The sequence below is a fragment of the Microtus pennsylvanicus genome, chromosome 5, assembly GCF_037038515.1.
Source record: "Microtus pennsylvanicus isolate mMicPen1 chromosome 5, mMicPen1.hap1, whole genome shotgun sequence".
NCBI lineage: Eukaryota > Metazoa > Chordata > Mammalia > Rodentia > Cricetidae > Microtus > Microtus pennsylvanicus.
The window spans coordinates 92,151,119-92,175,400 of NC_134583.1; the positions used below are offsets into that span (position 1 = coordinate 92,151,119).

Sequence of the window (24,282 nt, forward strand, 5' to 3'; positions counted from 1 at the left end):
TGAAAGGGACAAAATGGAATGGAAGTTGAAGTTAGTTGTAAGGCTTGGGTGTGTGGCTCAGTATTTATCTGGTATGCACAAGGCTCGGGCTTCAGTCCCCAGCATTACCACGACCATCCTGCTCAGAAGAAAGAGAGAACATGGGAAACAACTTTGGGAAAGAAAAGGCAATGAGAGCTGGTTGGCTATGCCTTAAAGGCTGACAATTCACTTTATGGAAACTGAGGCACAGAGCAGCTGAAGCTATATTGAATTGCCCATCAGCGCTGGTAGTTAAGGGGCGTAAGGGGCTACTGAGGACCTGTGTTCAAAGGCAAATAGCAGCCAGTGCTAATAGAACCAGGTTGCCCAGTGTTTCCATCAGGGAGGACAGGGATAGGCAATCTCTAGGGATGTGAAGCCCGGGGCATCAACACTGGGGAGTAGCTTCCTTCCTGCTCCTAGGTAGATCTTGTCCAGCTCACAGCCCACAACCCTGGAAGGAGGCCCATGTCTTCCGCTGCCCGCTGAGTTTCAGGAGTTAATAATTAAGGGTTTAAGAAGATAGAAGCCTGTCTGGGAGGCCCCGCCCGGCCACTGGGCTGCTGCTCCTGAGAGATAGCAAAGGTTAGTGGGAGGCTCTGCCCCAGCTCCGCTCGGAGGCAAGCTCTGCTGCTTGCCCTCCTGGGGGTATCCAAAGGGACCTCAGCCTGGCCCGCAGGCATGGAAGGCTCTGACAAGCCCAGGCAGTGCCCTGCCCGAGGATCATGCCCAGTGTTCTTGGCCATGAGCTCAGGCACTGTCCGCTATGCCCCGTCGGGTTTGGGCCCTGAATCTGAGAGGAACTTTAGAGAGGAGCCCTGGGATGCAAACAGGTGAGCTCTGGTCTTGGGACACTGAGGGGAGGTGGGGGAGATGGGGGTCAGAAGTGGCTTTGAACAATGGGCTGTTTTGAATCTGGAAGAATTTCAGGAGCTTTCTATAGGGTGGGCACTCAGAGAAGAGCCCTGATTGTCTGGTTTAACTTGAGGGTTAGACTAAAGGCAGAAACGGAAGCTGAGAGAGTCCAAGATACTCATCATAGGTCACAGTGAGAGGCAGAGAACTGCAGAATCTGGGGCTGATTCATCCAGGCTGTCTCCCAAGGCTCATGTGCCTCCAGCCTTAGGCTAGGGTCTGCGGCTAAGGGTAAAGAGCTGGAGATGGGAGAGTGGACAGGAGGAGGTAGCGTGGAAGGAGGGAAGACGAGACTTTCAGTGGTTGGTGACTATGAACACATCTTTAAGTTTTCCCTCCTCACTGGCTGGGCCAGACACCTAAGAGGAGTTCAGTAACCCTCCTGGGGGTGGCCCGACCCGGCCGCAGCTTCCAGCAAGACCAGTGGCTCTGGGTTGTCTCTTGGAGAAACTGCTGTAAAGAGCTTCTGCCTCACCACCCCCCGGCTGTGGAACATCAGGCAGGTTCCTCAGCTTCTCTGAGTCCATTCCTTTCCAGTGGCACAGTGCTGCCCGGAGGAAACTGTATGGCTTGGGAGTTCACAGAGTCTAGATGTATAGATGAGAAGATATTTTTGGTTGGTAATTGCTTGCCAGTGCTCTTAGGGTGGTGACCACTTGCTTGTCCTTTAAAGCCTTCCTCAAGGGCTCTCAGGATGAGGCCTCTGCCCCTGGCACCATAGACCTTTGCTGACATCTTCTCCCCGTTATCTGCCACTAATCCAGGGGCTATAGTTTATCTCTGCCCTGGCTTTTAAAGACTTGGAAGGCAAGGCCCCTGCCCTGAACTCTTTGTGTCTTTTCCTGCTTCCCCTGGATAATAACCAGCACAAGGGGCAGGAAAACAGCATTTGCTCAAGGCTCAGCTGGTGAAGGGTTCGAGTCAACAAAAACATGTTGACATGGCTTTGGGCCAGCCCCTAAGCTGGGCTGGGCTGGGTGGAAGAACACAGGCAGCTCCAAGAAGGGGTTGGTCCTTACCCAGGAGAAGGCATAGCCTGATAAACACTCTGGAGAGTGAAGAACACAAGAGACCTGAGCTGAGAGAGTCTGTGAGGTGGAAAGGATGTGCTGGAGGACTGTCCTGGTTCCTCCCGCCATAAGATGCCAGCTGTGGGAAAAGACTTGAATTCCAGCCTGGCTTTCACTCGCCAAGTTCTTGTTCCTATAAGCTGGAAAAGGAGTACTCTATATTTTTTTTAAAAAAATATTTATGTGTATATAGGGGCATGCGTGGGTCCCCAGAGAACAGAAGAGGGCTCAGGATCCCCTAGAGCTGGAGTCAGAGGAGGCTGTCAGCTGTCTAATGTGGGTACTGGGAACCAAACTTGGTTCCTCTGCAAGAACAGTGCAAGCTCTTGCTGGCTGAGCCACCTCTCCAGCCTGACTTTTTTCTTTTGAAAGGAGACACTATTAGTTGGTGAAGATGTGCCCTTGGTAAGTTGAGGCTCTGGCAGTAGAAGCCCTTGAAAGCAGGTCTGGATTCCATAAGTCAAGCATGGTGGCACACACTGTGGTCACAGCCACCGAGGAAGTTGAGGGAGGATCATTTCAGCCCAGAAGCTGGAGATCAGTCTAGGTAATACATGACTCAGAACCCCTGAGAAGAGGGGATTAAGGGAGAGGATAGGAGGGAAGGAGGGAGGGAGGGAAGGAGGTGGGGTTCCAGCCTGGAGGGACTCCTGCTTTTGCAGGGTCCTTAGACAACTCAGAAGAGGCAGCAGAATGACGGAGGGATGACTGAGATGTGTTCTCAAAAGCCCAGAGGGATCTGCAGACCCTGCCTGTGGGAGCTGGTCCTAGCAGCACTACAGGAGGGATCAGCTATGGGCTCTACTCACTGGATCCTGATCTGAGGCTGAACTTCATTCGGGTCAGTGGTCTGGGCCAGGATAAAAGCAGGGCAGAGGAACTAAGGGACAGGTGACCAGTGGCCAGGGATTCAAGCTTTTCACATATATTTTTTTTAATACTAGGACTGACAGATGCTTGTGAGGTTGGTGGAGTAGTCTCCGGAGCTTAGGATGGCTGGAAAGGCTGGGATGAGCAGTGTTCAGAGGTCCATCGGGAGGGCCCTGAAAAGCAGAATTTGTAAATTGGGCCAAAAGTGCTCTCTTGGGTTAACTTCTCAAAGAATGGGACTAGCCTGGGGTCTAATCCACCCCTTTCCAGAAGTCAGTGTCACACAGGGACTGATGCAGAGCTCCGCACTCCAGAAAGTGGTAACAGGGCTAGAAGTCTGAGTGAGTGTGTAGTGGTGTCTGGCCGCTTTGAGTGACAATCTGCACGAGAATCAGAGCTGAGACCCCCGGGAGAGGGCCATTGTAGGTTCTCGAGCAAGAGTGGTCCAAAAGCACGAGGCAGAGTGTGACTGGGAAAGGCCGAGGCCAGCTCTGGCTGAGAAATGACGGGACCAATCCTGCCCTCGCTCCGCGGGATCACCGTCCCCACGCAGCTGGAGGGACAGGGCTGGGCCGGCAGAGGGGCGGGGCTGGGCACGTGGCCTGGGGCCGCCTCTCGGGCACGTGACCCGCCCAGGGCAGGGGAAGGGCTGGGGTGGGGCGGAGCTGCGAACCTTGGCGGCCAGCGGGACAGACCTGCGGTGGAGCGATTGACAGGCTGCAGGGCAGATTTGGCTGTGCGCGTGGACGCGGCTGCGGCAACGCGGAGAGCGGGGACGCCGGGATGTGGAGCGGGTAAGTGCCCGCATGCCCGTGGGCCAGCGCTCGGTCTGGGCCGCGCTGGCCGCCTGGGGTGGGAAAACAGGAGGGGTCACCGCTGTTGTTTGCACCCCACTTGAGAGATGATCTGTACTCCTTGCCCTGCCTGCAGCGGAGGGTAGCATTGTACCGTGAGGACACGCTGCTGCCTGAGAGCCTAAAGGACCTTGGCGGGACCGATCTGAGTTGCCCCAGGGTGGGAAGGTGACAGTGCCAACTCCTCCTAGCTCCAATGGAGCTCATGAGAGAAGTGGGGGATGGGGGGTGAGGGATGAGCGGTAGTATGTATACCCCAAAGTAAATCTGGGACACGCATTTAAAGGAGGGAACACCCATGAACTCTGGGGAAACAGTGCAATTGAGAAAGCTGGCTGTGTCTCTTCAAGGTCCCTGGCCAGTTGACTGGAACCTTCTGATTTGAGATGGAGATGGGTCTGTGCTGACCCGCAGTCTGGAGCAGAGCAGCACAGACCCTGAGACTTGAGTGAGCCCTTCCCACATCCCTCACACCCACCCCCATCTGTTAGGACCATTATTCCTGTTCTTGGCCAATCGATTAGGAGATCCTGCCCCGTGTTCACAAAGGTTGGTGCCCTTTCTTGAATTTGGGCAAATACCTTCTCCCTGGCCTGGCCTGGGGTGTTCCTGCTAAGGGCTGTCCCAGGATGGGAGGAAGGAGGAAAGTCCCTGGAGAGTGGAACAGGTGAGCTCTAGCTCATCTCATGGGCCCCCGGCTGAGCCTGACCCGAAATCCCAGGGGACAAATGGGGCTTCCACCCCAGCCGGGGTACCAAACCTGAGTTCATGTGGTGTGTGGACAGGCTTGGATCTTTTAGAGGAAGCAGAAAGCAGCCTGTGTTTGCTGGAATTTCACTCCCGGGAAAGAGGCTAGCTAGGCTTGCAAAGTGTTTGGGTGGGTTCCTGATGCCTGTAGAGGTTGAGGCAGTCCTGCTTGGGGATACATGCCTTTGATCCTGTCTGGAGCTGTGTGTTTGAGGAACAGCCTGGTCGGAAGGGAGTTGTGAGCCTTTATGCTGGGTGGACCCGGGCAGTTGCTGTGTGACCCTCAGGGTACAGGTTGCCTTTTCTGGGCTGGGACCAGCTCGAGCTCTGTGTGTGTGTGTGTGTGTGTGTGTGTGTGTGTGTGTCTGTCTGTCTGTCTGTCTGTACACATGGGGGTTAGATGAGATTCCAGGTGTCTGTCTCTCTCTCTTGTAAGTTCCCTTGAGACAGGGCCTCTCACTGAACCTGGAACTTGTTTTTCAGCTAAGTTGGTGGCTAATATACCCTAGTGATTCTCACTGTACCACGTCCCCTTACAGTGCTGAGTTAGCAGGTACCTATGGCCAAGTGGGATCTGAACCCGGGACCTCATGCTTATGCAGAAAGCACTCTTACCCACAGAGCCCTCTCTCCATCCCTTGGACATAGGGACCAGTGTCTGACCTTCTAGTATGCACTTAAAGCATTCCACTCTCTGCAGCGGTTTAGAGGGACCATGCTCAGGGTCATACATCGCGAGGTCACTCTAATGTGACCCCCTCTAGAAGTCCATGTCATCTCCAAGAGGTATATCCTAGGAGCTGTGGACCCTAGCTCAGGAAGAGTTGGGACCTGGACAGTCCAAGGTTCCTGGGGCTTAACTTCCTGCTGTAAGATGGACTGAGCTATCACTCTTGGGTGTTTGTTCATGGTAGGGTCCTAGACAGGGATGAACAGAAGTGACTGGATCCTGTAGGAGCCAGGAGTAGAGATCCTTCTTAGGATCCAGAGCATAAACCTTGAACTCTGGGGAAATGGCAACTCTAGTCAGATTTTTGGAGTAGAGGGGAAGTGGGTACAGGGTCTCATGTAGCATAGGTTGGCCTCAGACTCCCTGTATAGTCAAGGATGACCCCCTCCCTCCATTTCCCAAGGACTGGTTTATGTGGTATTGGCTTGGAATCTAGAGCCTTGTGTGTGCTGGGCAAGTACGCTACCAACTGAGCGGTAACTCCAGACTCTGTCCTCGTCTTGGTTTTCTTTGTTTCTGGACACAGGTTCTTGCCATATAGACTAGGCTGACCCAGAACTCTTTTTAAAGAAATTTTTATTAGTGTGCAGGGTGTGTGTGTCAGATGGGGGAGCGAGCACCTGTGTGACAGCACACATGTTGAGGTCACAGGACACTTTATGAAGCTGGTACTCTCCTTCTACTTTTACATGGGTTCTAGGAATTGAACTGAGGCCCCCAGGCTTACACAGCAAGCCCCCTTCCTCACTTAGCCATCTCACTGAGCCTGGCCTACAATTCTTGGTCCTGTTGCCTTAGCCTCCTTGGGGCTGCACTGCTGTGCCTAGCTATCTAGCCTCACCTTAAGGGGCTGAGCCCGGGCTGGGCTTCTCCTCTGTTTCCTATAGTTTCATAGGCGTGTGGTCTTGGCCACGCATCTAGATGATGGAGTGAGGATAATATATACATTAAAATTTCTGTACCTAACACAGTCCTGGGCACTCTGAATTTGCTCATCAGAGTCCAGAGTGTGGGCTCTGGACTTTTCTGTCACACTGAGTGGCCATATAACATTGATGTGGCCCTCTGGTCTCAGATTCCCCATTCACTGGGTGGGACCAAACTCTAATGAACTGCTAAGAAAAATAGTTGAGATCACCCAGCTTCCTAGGTGTCAAGGGCCTTGCCTTTGCCCCAGGCAGTGACTAGGGAGTTCCAGAGTTGCAATCTTGAGCGAGTCAGTTCACCGTTCTGAGCCTTTCCTGCTGGGAGGACTCCTGCCCTGAGACCTAGGTCACCGGGGACTGAGAGCCCCAGAGTCAGGCAGAGAGGCCTTCCCTTTGGGAAGGACTTGTGCAGCCCCTGTGATCTCTCCACCCACCCTGGCCTTTCAACAGACGGAAGCGTCATGCCTGCTGTTCCTTGCCCAGCACATTTGTGTCCAGGATCAGACCAGACCCTCAGTAGAGCCCTGCCAGTCCTCACACTGGAAATATACTCAGTAAACCTTGGGGAATGAGGCGGGGAAGGTACAAAATGAAGAGGATAGGAGAAAGGGTGCCATGGCAGCTCCTGGAAGCTTCCTTGCAGCTATGGGTCACGATATGGAAGCTGGCAGAGTAGGCGCTAGACACATGCTAAATGTCAGCGGTCTTAGGGGTATCTGTGTTTGCGCACGCAAGTGTGTGCACATGCATGTGCATTTGTGTGTGTGTGTGTGAAATCTTGAATTAAGCGTACAGAAAGTTCCCCCCCCCCCAAAAGCTTATACAAGCAGAACATGTGGCCCTCACTTATCTAGGCCTAGCCTGGCTCTTGGTGGAGAGACAGAGGCTTGAGTCCCCTTCTTGGGCTGGGCTTACCCTGGGGGCAGTAGCAAGAAGAATCCGGCCTGACCACCTATGTAGTCTCTTGATCTCTTCCTCCTACCTACTAGGGTCTGCTGCTGTTCTTAAAACCCTCCCCTATCTGCCCCCTCCTCTCCATTGGTGGCCTAACATCCCTCCCACCCTTTGCCCTATTCCCCTTCAGCCCACCCTGTCCCTTGTGCCTCTTTGCCTTGGCTCACTGGATTCTGACCCAACTCCAGATCCCTACCATCAGAGAAACAAGATGTGTCCCCCCCTTTCTACCCCTAAGCCCAGTCTCAGAGGCTTGCTGTTCCTGCTGGTATCTCCCAACAGCTGCCACTGTCCTGCCTTTTCCCTTTAGCCACCCACAGCACCCTGTAGTTCCCAAAAGCCCGAGCCACCCCCTTTCGCTTCCCTGAAGACCCCCTCCCACTTCCTCATTCCCATTCCACCATTCTCATTTAGCAGTCCCTTGCTTTTAAAATAGCTTAGTTAATCAATTACTGTGCCGCACGCTCTGCCTGCCCTCCTACCCAAATCCTGCTCCGCCCCTGCCCATGCCCACAGACCCCCTATAATGCTTTGTCTGTGGCGTGTCCCCTCCCAGCTCATTCCTGCCTGGCAGGCAAGGCAGCCCTAGGCAGCATGCTTCACCACTCCACCCTTACTTGGGCTCTGTCTCCAACTTCCTCAAACCCCATCTGCATCCTGCCTCACTTCTGCGAAACCTCCATTCATCCCCGCTTGTGAGGGGCAGGTCACATGCTGTTTGTGCTGTGCCTGCAGTCTGGGTCCAGTTCCCATCCTACCACCACCTCCTTGCTGTGTATTCCAAGCCGGTCCCCAACCTTGTCTCATGCTTGGTTACCTTGTTGTTAAAATCGGACTGGGGAGCCCTTCTCACTGCAACACTGTCATGGCACCATAGTGGCTGACCTGGTGGGCTGACCTGAACCTGAACCAGGAACCTGGAAACCCTACCATGTACTTGTTGGTTTGGGCCTAAAGACTTAGACTTGTGGGCTGGACTTGTAGGCTGGACTTGTAGGCTGGACTTGTAGGCTGCTAATAGAGAGCCATAAAACCTTTCCTAGCACCGTGATGCTGCCTGAATGTCATATGTCTGTCATTCCGAGTCTCCTGAATGAGTCTGAATCCTGCCCCAGTGCCATGGCACTGCCTCCCTGAGAGTCAGTTCCTGTAGCTTCCGGGGGCATAGGATGTGTGCTGCCTGGCCTGGCCTCCTCCCGGTCCAGAGCTGCGCTCAGGGCCCCCTCTGCTGTTTATTTAGTGAACCATTGTGGCCTGGAAGAGAAAAGGGATTCTTAACTGTAGAAAGAGCTGCAGAGGGCCATGCCCACTTGCTGAAGAGAGCCCAGAGAAGGCTGCTTTGTTCAGGCTGGGTGTAGAAGTGTTTCAAGGGGTCCTATTTAGCTCTGGACAGGATCTTCTGACCCAAAGAGGGTTTTTGAGTGTCTGCGTGACTAACAAGCTACAGAGTTCAGGAGTTCTCCTTCAGTTATGCTTAGAGGATAGGGACAAAAATCCCTGCTGCCTGCTGGAGTGAGAGTTGTTGCCACTGCATTCTGTTTCCTGGGGAAGTGACCCAGGAGAGCATTTCCTGTATGTGGGGGCCCTAGGCTCCTAAGTCAGCTTCAGGATGGGGGATGCGGGACACCCATCTGCCTCTGACCTTGGCTGGTTTTTGTTTTTTGTCCTCCCACCCCCATCCCAGGAAGGGTTTTTCTGTGTAACAGTCCTGACTGTCCTGGAACTCATCTTGTAGATCAAGCTGACCTCAAACTCACAAAGATCTGCCTGCCTCTGTCTCCCAAATGTGTGTCACCATGCCCAGCTCTAACTGTGACTCTTAATATCTGTCGTCCCGAGAAGAGCCATTCCCATCCCATAGTATGCCTCACAGAAGACCATATTCCCAAACTGGGCGGTGGTGGCAAATGCCTTTAATCCCATCACTCGGGAGGTAGAGGCAGGCAGATCTCTTGTGAGTTTGAGGCCAGCCTGGTCTACAAGAGCTAGTACCAGGACAGGCTCCAAAGCTACAGAGAAACCCTGTTTCGAAAAACCACAAAAAAAAGAATGTTTTCCCAAGGACCCTGAACTGAGGTGGTACAGAGATGGTGGATTCCCAACCTACTGGAGATCTGAGGGTTGACATACTGGTTGATGTGTGTGGGCAATCAGAGAGTCTGGCTACAGGGACCTGTGGAACCCTTTCTTTCCTTTTCTGAACTTTATGGATCACCAGAACTGGTTTTGCAGCTGCAAAGTAAAAAGGGAGGAGGGTCTGCAGACTGGAGTGTCTGACACACACACACACACACACACACACACACTGGGATTGGAGAGTTGGCTTAGTCGGTAACGTGCTATAGCAAGCAAGAGGACCTGAGTTTGAGCCAGGCATGGTGGCACACTCTTGTAATCATAGGGAAACAGAGTCAGGAGGATCCCTGAGCCCCCTGTCAAGCCTAAGCAATTAGCAAACCCCAGATCCCAGTAAGAGATCTTGCAATAACCCTGGAGGGGTAACATCCAAAGTTGACCTCTGGCCTCCTATCCATGTACACACATGCATATACCGTTACAGACACACAGACACTGGCACACAGACAAAACTCTCAATCTTGGCCGGGCGGTGGTGGTGCACACCTTTAATCCCAGCACTCGGGAGGCAGAGGCAGGCGGATCTCTGGGAGTTCGAGGCCAGCCTGGTCTACAAGAGCTAGTTCCGGGACAGGCACCAAAGCTACAGAGAAACCCTGTCTCGAAAAACCAAAAAAACCTCTCAATCTCTGGCCAGAGTTCTCATCCTGTACGGCTACCACAGCACTGTTTGGGGGCTCAGGCCTCAAGGACCCTGTGTAATCAGGACCTGCCCTCCAACAATGGTATTGAGAAAGTCTGTCTGTCACACACACTGGTGGCATGGTATATCTCTGTCCTTATCTTACATCCACTGAGGCCCAGTCCCTGTCAATTAGGGCCCAATTCCAGGAGCCTCAGGCCACATGTTGGGCCCATTCCAGAGCAGAGAGAAGGCTGGCCTGGGCAGTGGACTCACTGCTGTGGTGGCTAAGATCTCACTTTCTTTGTGTTACTCAGAGGGAAACTGAGGCTCAGAGGTTCTTAGAACTTCTCAGGGTCTCGAGGACAGGAGAGGGGGACAGTCCCCAGTTTCATTGGCCTTGTGCTCTTCCAGTGCAAGCTTGGCTGAGCCCCTCCCCCTCACTTCCCACTGTTATCAGTCAGTCAGTCCAGCTCCCCTTCCCCCAAACCCGCCAAGCCGCGTTTCTGAGGCTGCTGGCTCAGGAGCCCTGATTTTGCTGAGCAAGCGAATCTAGAGGTGCTATCTTGGCACAACGGCCACTGGCCAGACCTTCCTCTCTTCCCTCTCCAGGGTCTGCTTTTGGAGGTGGGGGCTGGTTAATGGCAGCACCCCAGTGCCTCTCGGGCTTCAGCTTCAGCAAGTGTGTGTGTGTGGGGGGGGTCCTGAAGCTTCCTGAAGATGGGATGTTTGTCTGAAATCACACAGAAGGCCAAGGAAAGCTTCATTTTGCTCCTCACAAAATCCAGGGGTGGCAGGAAGTGGGTCTGGTGTGCCTGGGCTATTTGTAGAATCTTGCTGCCTGCTGAGGTCTGGTGCTTCCTCTCTGGTCCACCTTTGTGAACATCTATCATATTGATAATGCCATTAACGATGCCATGTTATTGATACAGTTCGATTTGCTTTAACTATGTTGAGGAAGGATCCCACTTAACTGCCTCTTCTGTATCCAGGTTTTTTGTCTAGCTCCTTCAATTCTTGGAAATGACAATCACTGGGATAGTCCCCACCTACAGTGTAAGAGTAGAGACTCATTCTAAGCATTGATACATTTATATTCATGTGTCTGCTCAACAAATGTGAATTGTGTTTGGACTTAGTGCTGGCCACCTCTATATACCAAACACTGCCCTGTGCCCTAGGTTAGGGATGGTGGATGACAAAGGTGAGTGAATTCTGCCTTAGCCCCTAAGAGAGTTCATGCTTGGTCACTCGGTCCTTGTGACATTCGGGTTACAGCTTGTAGTGACTCTATTTTACAGATGGACAGACTGAGGCTCAAGTGCCAGGTATATGGCCTAGGCTTGGTCCCTGGGCTCAGCTCTGCAGGTCTTGAGTCTCCAGCCTGTGTGTGCTGATGCCCTTGTTTGCCTTGCAGCCCACCCCAACCAGACGAGGGCCTCCCTACGGGCCTCTCAGCTGTCTCGGTCCCCTGGAAAAACCTTGGCCTCAGCAAAGGTCACAGAGAGTCCCCAGGAAGCCTGGTGGAAGACTCTGCATCCCGGAAGGAGGCCCAGGGTGAAGAACACTCAGCAGCTGTTCCGCTGGATGTGTCACGCCTGCGCAGCTCCTCCATGGAGATCCGAGAGAAGGGCTCAGAGTTCCTGAAGGAGGAGCTGTACAAAGCCCAGAAGGTGGGTGCTCCAGGGTAGGGTTGGGGCCTGAGGAAGAGCAGCCAGACTGAGTGAACCCAGATAGCTGTGGAAGGGAAGAGGGGTCATCACATGCCAGGCCTGTGCTGGAGTCCTGGGGACTCAAAGGAAGATGCTAGTTTAAACCAGGGCTCCAAGCGTCCTAAGCATGCGCTCCACCACTGACGTCTCAGAAGTCTTCAACGTTTTCATATATCTTAACTCATCTGGAAATCTGCTTCTAGCTCTGCTAGGCTGCTGAGCTGGGGTTTTAACCTCATGCATGGGCTAAAGTAGCACCGATTGTCAGACACCGGTGAAGTGAGCTGGTGGTCCCAAGCTTCATACCAGGCTGGGGAGATGGCGCCTGCTTAGGGCAGGCTGACAGTCTCCTGCCTGCACTCAGGAGCTGAAGCTGAAGGACGAGGAGTGTGAACGGCTTTGCAAGGTGCGCGCACAGCTGGAGCAGGAGCTGGAGGAACTGACAGCCAGCCTGTTCGAGGTACGTTGAGCAGCCTGAGAATGGGTGGCCCAGGGGTCCGGTGTCTTGTGACCACTCATGCAGAGGTGCCCCCTCTTCTAGGAAGCTCACAAGATGGTTCGGGAAGCCAACATGAAGCAGGCTGCATCAGAAAAGCAGTTGAAGGAGGCTTGGGGCAAGGTGAGACCCATCCCTGTGTGCCTAGGCCAGCCCTTGATGGGGTATACTGGCCTCAACCAGCAAGGGCATGCAACAGGTTCCTCACAGATCTACTCGGCGTCAGGAACAAGAGAACTAGATCTGGGACAGGCAGAGTGGGTCTGAATTTAAGTAGCCCAGGACCTCCAGACTCCATTGGTGTTCCTGTTCCACCATGGAGATTTGTTTTGGTCTGCTGTAGTCCAGGAGGACCCAATGGTTATTTCAGGTTTACCTTCAGAAATGTGGGCCATGGCTGTAGAACACAGGCAAACAACTTCCTTTCTCAGAGCGCTTGCCAATCAGTAAATGTGAAGCTTGAGCTGTTCTTGGCTTCTGGAGATCTCTGAATACACAATAGAAAAGTTCCCAGAGAAAGGCCTCCAGCAGAGCTTCCTGATGTGACCAGAGGCAGGCCATGTCTCCTCTCAGCCTTGGTTTCCCTCTCTGTAGAATGGATGACTTAGAGGTTGTTCTAAGGCTAGTTACTGCTGGGGCTGCTTGGCTGCCAGGCTGTGGTAGCCATGGTGATATGAATCCTGCATTGGGGTTGATGGTCATCTTGTCTGGGCCAGATTGATATGTTGCAGGCCGAGGTGACAGCCTTGAAGACACTGGTCATCACATCCACGCCAGCCTCTCCCAACCGTGAGCTCCACCCACAGCTGCTGAGCCCCACCAAGGCTGGACCCCGAAAGGGCCATTCACGCCATAAGAGTACCAGCAGTTCCCTCTGCCCAGTTGTGTGCCCCACTGCAGGGCATATTCCTACCCAAGACAAAGAAGGCAAGGAGGTGAGGCACAGGCTATAGTGGGCTCACAACAGGGAGGGGTGATCCTGCTTAACCAGCCACGTGAGCATTCTGAAGAGCCAGCTTGACCCCTCCTGTGGGACCTACCACCTGTCTCTTCCCTCTCTGGGCTTCAGGGTCCCTTGAACTGTGAAGGGTGGGCAGACTCCTCCGATTCCAAGCAAGAGGTGGTAATCTCTGACCTTGAGCAGTCTTAGAACCTGAAGGTCCTCTCCCAGGAGACCCCTTCAGAGATACACTTCCTATGTTAAGAGTGACAGACGTGCCACTGGACATCTAGAAGGGATTACCTGGTGTTTTGTGGCTACAGTCTTGATGTCTAAGTCCACCCTGTACTTACGTGCTCGAGGGTCCTCAGCACTGTGCTGAGGCAAGTATGACTTTAGAAAAGCATTTCTCTCCTGCCTCATCAGGGAAAAGGGGGAGAGAAGCTTGGTCCAGGCATGACCACAGGTCCTTGGGTAGTTGTTAGCACTTCCAATACTTCACAGGCCACATTCCCGCCGTCCCCCTCAGGGGGAGGAACTGTGGGAACATGAGAAGACCAGTTCAGGCTGTATCTGGTGAGCACTGGATAGATGAGAGGTGAGATCCAGCTTCCTGGGGCTCTTGCTGAAGCCTCTCCTAGCTCAGAACTCTCCTGAGCTTATAGGGAAGTGCAAGCAAAGCCCTCTCAGTCCCCTTCAGAGCCTGACTTCTCATTGGACACTGACATCTCCTCCTTCCTCCTGTCTCTATGTCTGTCTGTCCATCTGTCCACCCATCCCCGGGCCCAGCCTGGGCTGCCCCCTCTACTCTCCCTGCTGCTGTGCGTGATCCCCAGCAAGGCCATCCACCTCACCTACGAGCCAACCTGGCAGCTCCCATCTGGGGAGCCACCCACGGCCCCCAACTCTGCTTCCTCTCTCTCCTTTTCCCGACAGGTAATGGCTCCTTTAGGGACCACCTCTCCTCTCCCCTGTGGGATTCACTGATTGTGCATGCAGCCCAGGGCAGGCCATCTTTGCCTCCTCTAGTGGGCAGCAGGAAAACCTGTGAAATGTCCTCTCCTGTGTGCATGTCCCTATATGTGCATTCCAGATGTCCAGAGACCCATGGGTTCCTGTGGGGACCCACAGCTTCTTACGGGCTTGCTCTTGGTATTTTCTTCCAGTAGCAGCACTCAGGTCAAGGCCCTGGATCCAAGTCTGTCATTTTACAGTGCCAAGAAACTTAATGTACACCCAGACACAAACTGTGTTGTTCTAAATTCTTTGGTGCAAAGGGCAGACAGGACCTCTTCTTCCCCTGGACTCTGCTCCCCTGCATGGCTGCTGAGGACAGGCCTGATGGTCCCCTGAGCCCTCCTACATCTCCCTCCTCGCCTCTCCACTTGCCTTCTCGGAGGTGCTCACTCTCATCCCTGACTGCCCCCACTTGACTCCCCTCCCCTGCAGGTCGATACGACCCTATTTTCAGAGTTCCAGGCTTGGAGGGCATCACCTACCCTGGATAAGGACTGCCCCTTCCTGGAAAGGGTATACCGGGAGGATGTGGGCCCATGCCTCGACTTCACAGTGCAGGAGGTGAGGTGGGCTGAAAGATCTAAAGGTGTGGCCAGGTGGGGACCCCGTCCATTAATTCCCAGTCACCCAGCATCTCACAAGCTCTGCCCTGCTCTGCTGCAGCTCTCAGCTATGGTGCGGGCTGCTGTGGAGGACAACACACTCACCATCGAGCCTGTGGCTTCACAGACTCTGCCCGCTGCGAAGGTGCCCACCGTTGAATGGAACACCACCAAGTAAGCTTAGTGCCCTGGGCCCCTCCTGCTTTGGCGGGAAAGTCCAAAATGGAGCCTCGGGCAGCACCCTAGGGCACTAGGACCGGATCCTGAGTCTAGGATAGGATATAGAGCCTCAGGGTGGGTGGGGACAATAACATTCAGGGTGACTGTCTCCTGTGGTTTATGACCTAGCCTAGGGACTCTTAAGAGATGAATAAGTCCTTGACTAGCATGTACAAAGTCATGGAATCCACCCCCAGCACTTTGTAAAACCAAGCGTAGTGGCATACATCTGTGATTCCAGCACTTGGGAGGTAGAGGCAGGAAGATCAAAAGTTGAAGGTCATTCTTGGCTATATATAGCAAGTTCAGGACAAGCCCAGGCTACAAAAAACCTTGCTTTAAAAAAAGTGAAAGCGGTAAACAAGAGAGGAACAGTCATCACTGTCCCCATTTAGGACCAGGAAGAATCTCTGACAAAGATTCCTGCTGCCAACTGGGGTGTCTCTTCTGGCTGGCGTCGTCCACGCTCCCTCTCCCTCCTCTTCTGTCCCACAGAGATACTGGACTCTGATTTGGTGTATAAGTGACTGCTAGCGGCTGGCTCTATCTCTTGCCAATAAATTACTCACGGCCCTGGCAGTTTACCTGCTCAGCCAGCACTGAGCAGGGGAGCAAAGGAAGTGAGCAGTCAAGGAAGACTGAGGGTCAGGCATGTTCCCCGCCCTTGGCATTCCAGAGCTGGCCTGGGGGGACTGGCCCCACAAAGGAAGCCTGGCCACACAGAGGGCACATCTGAGCCAGTTTGACAGGCAGAGGGAACAGAATGAATGCAGGCCAGGGAAGACGGAGTGTAAACACCTCAGCGTCAGGACCTAGCTGTGGATCGGGGAGCTGGGGTTGAGTCTCTAGGGGCTGTTTGAGGCCCGAGTTTAAAGGGCCCCTGCCCTTTAGGGTACCAGTTCACTAGGTGGGCGTTTTAGGGGGTCATCAGCATGTGTTACCTTAAAAGAAAGTTCTCTGGTGACCTTTCACTGAAGGTTCAGCCTTGCAGTGAGGAAAAGGCAACAGACACAATCAACTGTCCTTTACTTGGGATTCTGTATTTCCTGGACAATAGGTAAGCTACGGGGAAAGATGAGTTAGACGTGGCCTTTGGAGACGCTCCTGGCTGTAACATAGAGAAGAAAGGTAAAGAAAGTAAGAGCGTGGTTGGAAGAAGCTGAGGGAATTCAAGCAGAAGGAATGGTGTAGGCTGGGGACATGACAACCAGGTGGGGGAAGGAGCCCAGATGTGGGGGAAGGAGCCCAGATGTGGGGGAAGGAGCCCAGATGTGGGGGAAGGAGCCCAGATGTGGGGGAAGGAGCCCAGTAGATGATGCTCTAGACTTCATCATGAAGGCAGGGACCAGTGGAGGAGTGAGATTTGCGAGTGGGAGGCTGGACAATGGGCGCTCAGGACCACAGAAACTTAGTATGTGGGTAGCTGAAGGTGCTAAGTCAGTTTCTCAGATCTGGCTGAGGAGAGAGGTGGCTTGGGAGGGGTTTCTTAGTGAGGCCTGGTGGGCAGGGGATGACACAGGGTTAGTTGTGGATATAGGATGCAGTCAGAGCAGAATTCAGTTAGGGAAAGAATTGATTATGCATAAGGTCCCCAGGAATGGGGGGGGAATTCTAGAGGCTGCAGAGAGAGAGGCTCTGTTATACTTGATATGATATGAGATTGACCAAGCTCCTCTGCTTGTGTGGGGAAAGGAACATGGGTGGGTGGTAGGGGTGTGGGGGAGTAGGCATGGATCCAGCTGTGTTCAAGGTCTTTCCTGAGGACTCTTGCCCCATTGGCCCCAGGCTCCTTTGGAAGCTGGGAGGAGAGGGAAGGGGAGGACAGGCCCTACTTCCCATCTGCTTCCTGTGCTAACTCTATGTACAGCTCTAGCTAGCACATGTCTCCTGCCTCTATGGGCCTCATTCGGCTCCTTACACTTCCTCTGCTCTCCTCAGCACGTGTGCCCTGAGCGGACTGGCCCGTACCTGCCACCACCGAATCCGCCTCGGAGACTCCGAGAGTCATTATTACATCTCACCGTCATCCCGAGCCAGGGTGAGTCATCCTTCACAAGTGCCACTCGGCTTGTTTGGGACCACAAGGGCCAGAACTCTGGACCGCTGGCCTGGAAGCAGAGCCTGAACTACTATCCTCAGAGGTGCAGAGACTCTCCCCGACCATCGCCAGGGCAAATGTCTTGATTTCCTATTGCTGTGTGACAAATGACCCTAAATATAGGGGTTTGAGATAACAACCTCTCACAACCCAGTTGCTCTGCAACTAAACATAACCTTGAACTTTGATCCTCCTGCCTCCACTTCCCAAGTGCTGCAATTATAGACATACTCTATACCATGCCTGGTTTTTACCATGTTAGAGATTGAACCCAGGGCTTTGGGCATGGTGGGTAAGCCCTCTACCAGTTGGCTATATCCCCATCCAAAAGGTAATATACTCTTTTTTGTTTTGTTTTGAGACAGGGTCTTTCTATGCAGCCCTGGCTGTTGTAGGACTTGCTATATAGACCAGGCTGACCTTGAACTTAGAGAAATATGCCTGCCTCTCCTGAGTGCTAGGATTAAAGGTGTGAGCCACCACGTCTGGCTGTTAAACACTCTTATTCTCTCACCTTTCTCCTGGGCCAGGAGACTGGACACTGATGCACCAGGCAACCCCAGCCCAGGTTGCAGCCTGCAGTCAGAGCTCAGCTCACATAGGTTCCTTTCCAAGTGTCTGCCATTGTCGGTAGGATTCAGTTCTATGTGTCCCTGAAAGTCCTTGTAATCCAGGGACACCCTCAACTTCTACCACATGGCCTTTAAAAACAGGGTGAGGAGTACTCCCGGGGCCACAGAGTCTAGACATGGAGTCTTTGGACTGAACTGTAGGCAGCTCCTACTTTGTATCTGCGGGGTGCCCAGAGCCTGTTCTGTGACCTCAAGTCCCCTTTATCTCTTCCTAGCCCAACCCACAGGTCAACAGAACTTTGTGTCTTGCAATACTATATGCAGCACTTTCTTTTATTGTGATCTTGGTGTCAGGTGCTGCCTGGCAAAGCTGTGTAGTAGAAGAGACCTAAGCTGAGGAGGGTCTAATGGTTTGCTATGTGATTCTTGTTCAGACAGACTGAGGGATGAGGTGTTGACCAAGAGCACAGCCCTGGGGAGAAATTCTACCACTCTGCCAGTCTGTGCTCAGGAGCCTCTTGTGGTTATCTCCTGCCAGCTACTCACCTGGCATCAGAGTTGTGCCATCTCCCCTCCCCCAGCCTTGTTTCCCCTTCCCAGCACCAGGCTCAGCCACACCTGGCTGCTCCTATGCTTTCTCACACCATCCTGCCTTTGGCAGCCTCCCCCAACTCCAGTTCCCTGCACCCTCTCTGGCCTCTTGGCAGTTTCTATAGGTTTGGAGGCCTAGCAACAGTGCCAACCTTACCCACAGTCTCTCTCACTTGCCAGCCTCTGGGTACCTTACATGTAGAGCTTCCCAGTTCCAGAATCCTGGGAAGGACTCTTGTGGGCCCAGCTGCCTGTTCCTTGGCTGGTTTTCTAGATGCAGAGACTGCACGGGCATTTCTGGAACTTTACAGTGGGGTGAGGGAAGCAGGACGAGGCAGGGAAAGGAGGCCAACCAAGATAGGGCTTGGCTTTGGCTTGATTCAGAGGGAGTCCTGAGCTCGGAGCTCCCTCCATCCTAGCCAAAGAGCTGGCCTTGTGTTCCTGCCACAAAACGGGGCACCATGGGTTCAACGTCACCTAAACCCTCAGAAGCAGTGAGATGGGGCCAGGCCTGGGGATGGCCTCTGGGCTAAAAACAGAGCCCCTCTTCTCTATGAGAGTCTTTGGAGCTGCGCCTGTGCCAATGAAGGGTCACCAGAGCTTGGCAGTGAACAAGCCTCTAGCCATACTGGGCTCTCAGCTTAGGGACAAGGCAGCCTGGAAAAGCAACTCCAATTGGCTTTCATGGAATTACACGCAGTACCTAGTTTATGTCTGGTGGGCCCAGACTTCCTTGCTCAAAAGGAGCAGGTCTACAGGGGACTAAGCTTGGATGCTGACACAGGCTGCCTGATTTCCTCTGTCAGTTTGACCACTTCCTAACTCTGCACTCTACCAGTCTTTATCACTGGCAAAATGTGCATGGTGAGTGTGTCTCTCGTGCTGCATTGCTTACAGACAGTTACAGCAGTTATTCTTAGGAGCTGTGGGAGTCTTGCGACTGTTAATTAAACCTTGGAAGCCGAGCTCTAACAGATTCAGAGAGCACCCCCTAGCTCTTCCAGGTAACTGGGACTTACTGTTCCAAGATAGGGTCTCCACTGGCTTTTGGAGGGGACCCTAGGATATGGGGAATCTGTTGGGTCACACCCTCTCCATTCTGCCCACAGATCACTGCAGTATGCAACTTCTTCACCTACATTCGCTACATCCAGCAAGGCTTGGTTCGGCAGGATGGTGAGTGCCCCCTAGTGTTCTTTTCTGGAATAGTTCCCACGGGAGGGCGATAGGGCCGAATGGGGACTAGCTGTCTGACAGCAGCAGAGGCAGGACCCTACAGTTCCTTCCGTAGAAGGCCAGCTAAAGGAAGTGTCCCCGATCCTCCTTGGTGATGGGTTCTGCTTCACTGGGGCAGCAAATCTGACACCTTCCACATATCTGGGTCATGTTGCATAGAGATCCTCAGGGCCAGCAGAAACAGCATTCCTATTACTGGCTTTGACATTCAAGGTTCTTTATGAAGAGTCTCTTCTGTGACTCTCTCTTCTTTATGGCCACCAAAACATGGGTTCCCTTCTCCAGACACAGGGATGCCCTGGGCCCTGCTCATATCTCTGGGTCAAGGTGGGGACATATTTGCAAATATAGAAGTGTAGTTCTAAGCCCACGATGAGGACTGTATGGCAGAGGGTGTATGTCTGACCAAGCAGAAAGGGTGCTCCACCACTGCCCTGCCCTAAGTCAGAGGAAGCCAGGGCAGTTGCCTGAAGTGACCATGAACTCTCTCTCTGTCTGCAGCTGAGCCGATGTTCTGGGAGATCATGAGGCTTCGGAAGGGGATGTCACTAGCCAAGCTTGGCTTCTTCCCCCAGGAGGCCTAGGGCACGGCCCCAGGCCTGAATTAGGCTCTGAGCTAGCGCAAATGGTTGCCTTGGTGCAGACAGACGAGAAATCCCGGAGCCCGCTTGAGCCAGAAGCTGAAAGGACAGATAAACAGCCAGGCTGTTGAGACAGAACTAAGCCAGTCCCACCCATTCCTCCTGGGACAGACGGAAGGACAGCCTGCCCTGGACTTCATGAGATGAACCTCTTGCCCACTGGGCTCTGTTGCCACCAAGAGAATTTCAAGAAAGCACCAAAGACCAAGGAGCTGGGAGCCATGTCGGGGAGAGGCTCAGCCCTAGGGAGGGTACCCTTGAGCAGCCAGTACCCCCTCTACAATTTCCTGCTGCTTACCAATGCTCTGTTGCTGTCTTCAGAAAGGGATTGTTCTAGGGTGACTGGATTTCCAGAGTATGCTCTGTTACAGCCTCTAAGCCCTGGGTCACCAGCACCCCCTTGTGGCCATCTCTCACCCTGTTCCCAGGTGACCTCATTAGACTGCCCCAGTGGTGGGGCAAGTGTCTCCAATCTAAACACGGTGGAGGGATAACTGCCCCCAGAGTGCTCTGAAAATGAGTCCAACCCCCCCCCAGCCCCTCCATTCCTCTGCATAGAGGCCTCTCTTTCTCCTCCCTCCCTACTTCAACCCCATCTCCAGGAGGTCCCGGTCCTAAAATTGCCAAAGGCCTGTGCCCTTTCTTCCCAAAGTGTGCCACCAGGGGAGCCTCAGGATGTAGTTGTGGGCAGGGGCCCCGAATGTGGGACTGGATGGATTGGGCAAGCTACATAGGATCCAGACCCTGTTTTACCCATCATAGCCCCCCGGGAACTGGGCTTGGGGTATCCAACCTGGACGTGTCCCTCACCACGCCCCATTTCCTTCAAGTGGAATGTAACACGATCTCTATTTAATAAAGGAAGGCTTTGTTGGTAGGGGCTAGGCAGCAGTGGCCTTCACTCCTGTGCCCTGGGGCTCTGGCCAGGGCTTGGGCATCTGAAGGAATGAAATCAAATCCTTTCCTGACTGCCCTCGTGCTTGGGATTAAACCCAAATCCTGAAGCCACCCCCACTGCTACCACCACTTACTTGCTGTTGGAGTTGTCCTTAGTATTCCAGTTCTGATCTGTGAATCTCCTAGCCCTTAGAGATGACCCTCAGTCTATTAGCAGCCAGCAGTCGAAGCATCTAGGCTTCCCAGGGCTTGGCAGGACAGTGCAAGAATGATTGGTGCTACCTGCCATAGGGCAGATGGGGACTTCAGAAGTGCTGGATTGGCACTCTTAGATGGGTCATTAGCAAGGCATGACAGACACAAGTGGAAAGAGGTCAGGGTAACCAGAATCCCCAGGGACCTCCAAGTAGGCCTGAGGAGATGTCCTGTGGTTCCTGCCTCTGCCCCACCTGTAGGGCCCTTTGTGCTTTCTTGTAAGGAGGATGCAACAGATTCTGGGTGGGGTCAGAGGTTGTAGTAGCCTACGGGAACTTCTCTATTGGCCTGCAGCCTAGGTGCAGCTGAGATGGTAGATCAGCTCGGGGCTGGCCAGAGCTGTCAAGGTCCTCTGCCTTAACGGGTTCTCTGGCCAGTAGCCTGTTTCCAGGACTCTCCTGCCTCTACTGCACCCCTTGTTCTCCTGTCCCCTCCCTGCTCCATTGTAACTCATCCTTTCCTATCTTCACAGTCCCTGTAGACACCTGGTCACTAACCAGACCCCTGTCACATCTACTCATTCATTTAACAACACAGGGGTGATCTCTGTGTTGGACACTGGCAATAATAAAAATAGCAGTAATGCATCCAGGTCACTGGATGGAAGAAAGGAGAACGGCAGGGAAGGACTTGGTGTACCAGATGGCATCCTCCGTGTCAACACTTGTGCACCTGAGGACAAGGAAGGAGGAAAACCTGAGCTCTAGGACTTAATCAGTCCCTCACTTCTGTGTTCCGGGCTCAGCCATGTGCAGAATCCCATATCACAGGACCAAAGGGACACCAGGAGGCACTCCAGAGGCCCGTGGAGGCCCCTACTTCACTGACTACTTGCATTTCTCTTACAAAGCTTTGGCCACAATCAGGCCACAGGTGGGGCCATCAACACAGCCACACCTTGGTAACAGCAATGAATAGCTTAGCAATAGTCATAGCTCCCAGCCCTCTCTGAGCCCATTGTTTCAGCCTCTTAGCAACCTTAAAACACGCTGTTCTCCCTCACAGAATGGACAGAGGCATTGGGGAACACAAAGAGGTCTTAAGGTTGGGGTTTGTTTAGCTCAGTGGTAGAGGCTTGCCTAGCAAGCATGAGGCCCTGGGTTTAGGCCCCTGTTCTGGAAAAAAAAATCAAAGAGGTCCTAACTCTCTGTGGCCCATAGTATTAGTGTTTTGTGTTTTATACTAAACACTCAAAATGTGCTTACATTCTTTGCCTCTGTAATTGACGCAGAAGGCTAGGGGTGTAGATCAGCGGTAGAGTGCTCAAGGCCCGGGGTTTGATCCTCAGCACCACACACACAACAAAAGAAGTGAGGTTGCACCTGGGCTTCCCACCAAAACAGATTGAGACAGGTCTGGCATTTGAACCTAGGTTTGCTTTCTATGCTATACCCTGTTACGGTTGACTGTGCTATCGAACCTGTGAGGTGGTAGTTTGGGGCTCTTACTCTTGAAGCTGATGAGGGAGGTTAACTGCCATCAGCTACATAGTTGTTCTTATATTTTCTAGATAACCCCCTTGGGCATCGTAGGAATCATTTGAGGCCTCCTTGGCTAGCCCTGAATCTGGCCTCTAGGCATGAAGGCATTGAACCTGACTAAGCACACTTACCTGGTGCCACACCCTGAGATATCTCACTTTACCATCTGCCAAATCTTCCCTGATTTGAACCCTGCCAGGGCTGTGACCTTGGAGCCAGCTGCTTTTCTCATTTATGAGTTAGGATTATGATTTTCCCCCTCACACTCTTCCCTCATTCGGTCATGCATGCATGCATTCACTTGGTGTTTATGAGTTGTATGTTTGTGTGTGTGAGTACACACGTACCATGATGTTTATGAGCTGGATGTTTGTGTGTGTGAGTACACACGTACCATGGTGTTTATGAGTTGGATGTTTGTGTGTGTGAGTACACACGTACCATAGTGTTTATGAGCTGTATGTTTGTGTGTGTGAGTACACACGTACCATGGTGTTTATGAGCTGTATGTTTGTGTGTGTGAGTACACACGTACCATGGTGTTTATGAGTTGGATGTTTGTGTGTGTGAGTACACACGTACCATGGTGTTTATGAGCTGTATGTTTGTGTGTGTGAGTACACACGTACCATGGTGCACACGTCATAAGACAACCTCTGGAGTCGTGTTGGTCCTTGTCCTCCCGAGTCTTTTATTGTTCATTACTGCGTAGTCCAGGCTAGCTTCTGGGACTTTTCCCATCTCTGCCTCCTACTTTCCCATTAGGACCACAGCTGGATCGAGCTTTGCACAAGTTCTGTGGGTCTGGACTCAGGTCATGAGGCTTACACAGCTAGTGCTTTGCCCACTGAACCATCTCTGCCATACTGTGTTTTTAAAAACATGCAATCTTGTCCATTTTTAAGTGTAGAATGATAGTTGTTTGGTATATTCATACTGCCATGAAACCAATCTATAAACCTTTTGCATCTTGCAAGACAAATGCTATGCCCATTAGACAGCTCCCTATTTCCCCTGCCCCTAGACTATGGGGACCAGCATTTCACCTTCTGCCTCTGTGAATATGCCTCCTCTAGAAACTTGCTGTAAATGGAATTATAGCATACTCATCTTCTTTTGACTGGCTTGTTTCATTTCATGTAATGTCCTCAATATCCATCCATGCTGTAAGACAGGATTTCCCTTTGAAGGCTCTCCCATGCTCTGCTGTATGTGTAACACCCTGCTGTGTCTGTCCATTCACTGGAGAAGACACAGGCTGCTGGTACATGTTGATGTGTATGCAAATATCTCTTGGAGACCGTGCTTAGAGTCCTTTTGAATAAATAACGAGAAGTAAGTTTGTTGGCTCACATGGTAGTCCTATTTTTTAGAAGGCCCTCCATGCTTTTCCATGGTGGCTGCACCATTTTAAAGTTCTAGCAACAATACCCCAGGGTTCCAACTTTTCTGCCTCCTGACCAAATTTATTTTATTGGTTTTGGTAGTAACCATTGTATGAGATGTGAGTTGTTGCTCCCTGGGCTTTGATCTGCACCCCTAGTAGTGATGGGGGGGGGGGGCTTTTCACCTCTGCTGCACATTTCTGTGTCTCCTGTTCTTACCAAGGGGTGTGTTCCACCATAGTGGCCGACAGGCTTGTGGTTGCTGGCCTAAATGGTTCCAAACAGCTTTTACATA

At 52.6% G+C, this 24,282-nt stretch overlaps 1 protein-coding gene across 4 annotated transcripts; it reads left to right on the plus strand.

Annotated features, from left to right (window-relative positions):
* The first annotated feature begins 615 nt into the window (after positions 1 to 615).
* Positions 616 to 23,941, plus strand: Rab3il1 (RAB3A interacting protein like 1). Of its 4 annotated transcripts, none has more exons than XM_075973458.1 (12): positions 655 to 854; positions 11,263 to 11,518; positions 11,922 to 12,017; positions 12,099 to 12,176; positions 12,770 to 12,988; positions 13,783 to 13,929; positions 14,443 to 14,571; positions 14,674 to 14,786; positions 16,770 to 16,869; positions 19,202 to 19,268; positions 19,830 to 22,906; positions 23,049 to 23,941. In XM_075973458.1, the coding sequence occupies exons 1-11, from the start codon at positions 703 to 705 to the stop codon at positions 19,910 to 19,912; spliced, it is 1,440 nt and encodes a 479-aa protein (XP_075829573.1). In that variant the 5' UTR covers positions 655 to 702; the 3' UTR covers positions 19,913 to 22,906; positions 23,049 to 23,941. The 4 variants fall into 4 exon arrangements, with proteins under 4 accessions (XP_075829575.1, XP_075829573.1, XP_075829574.1 ...); XM_075973459.1 differs by lacking the exon at positions 655 to 854 and adding an exon at positions 3,454 to 3,670; XM_075973460.1 differs by lacking the exon at positions 13,783 to 13,929 and having other exon boundaries at positions 616 to 854.
* Positions 23,942 to 24,282: the final 341 nt, after the last annotated feature.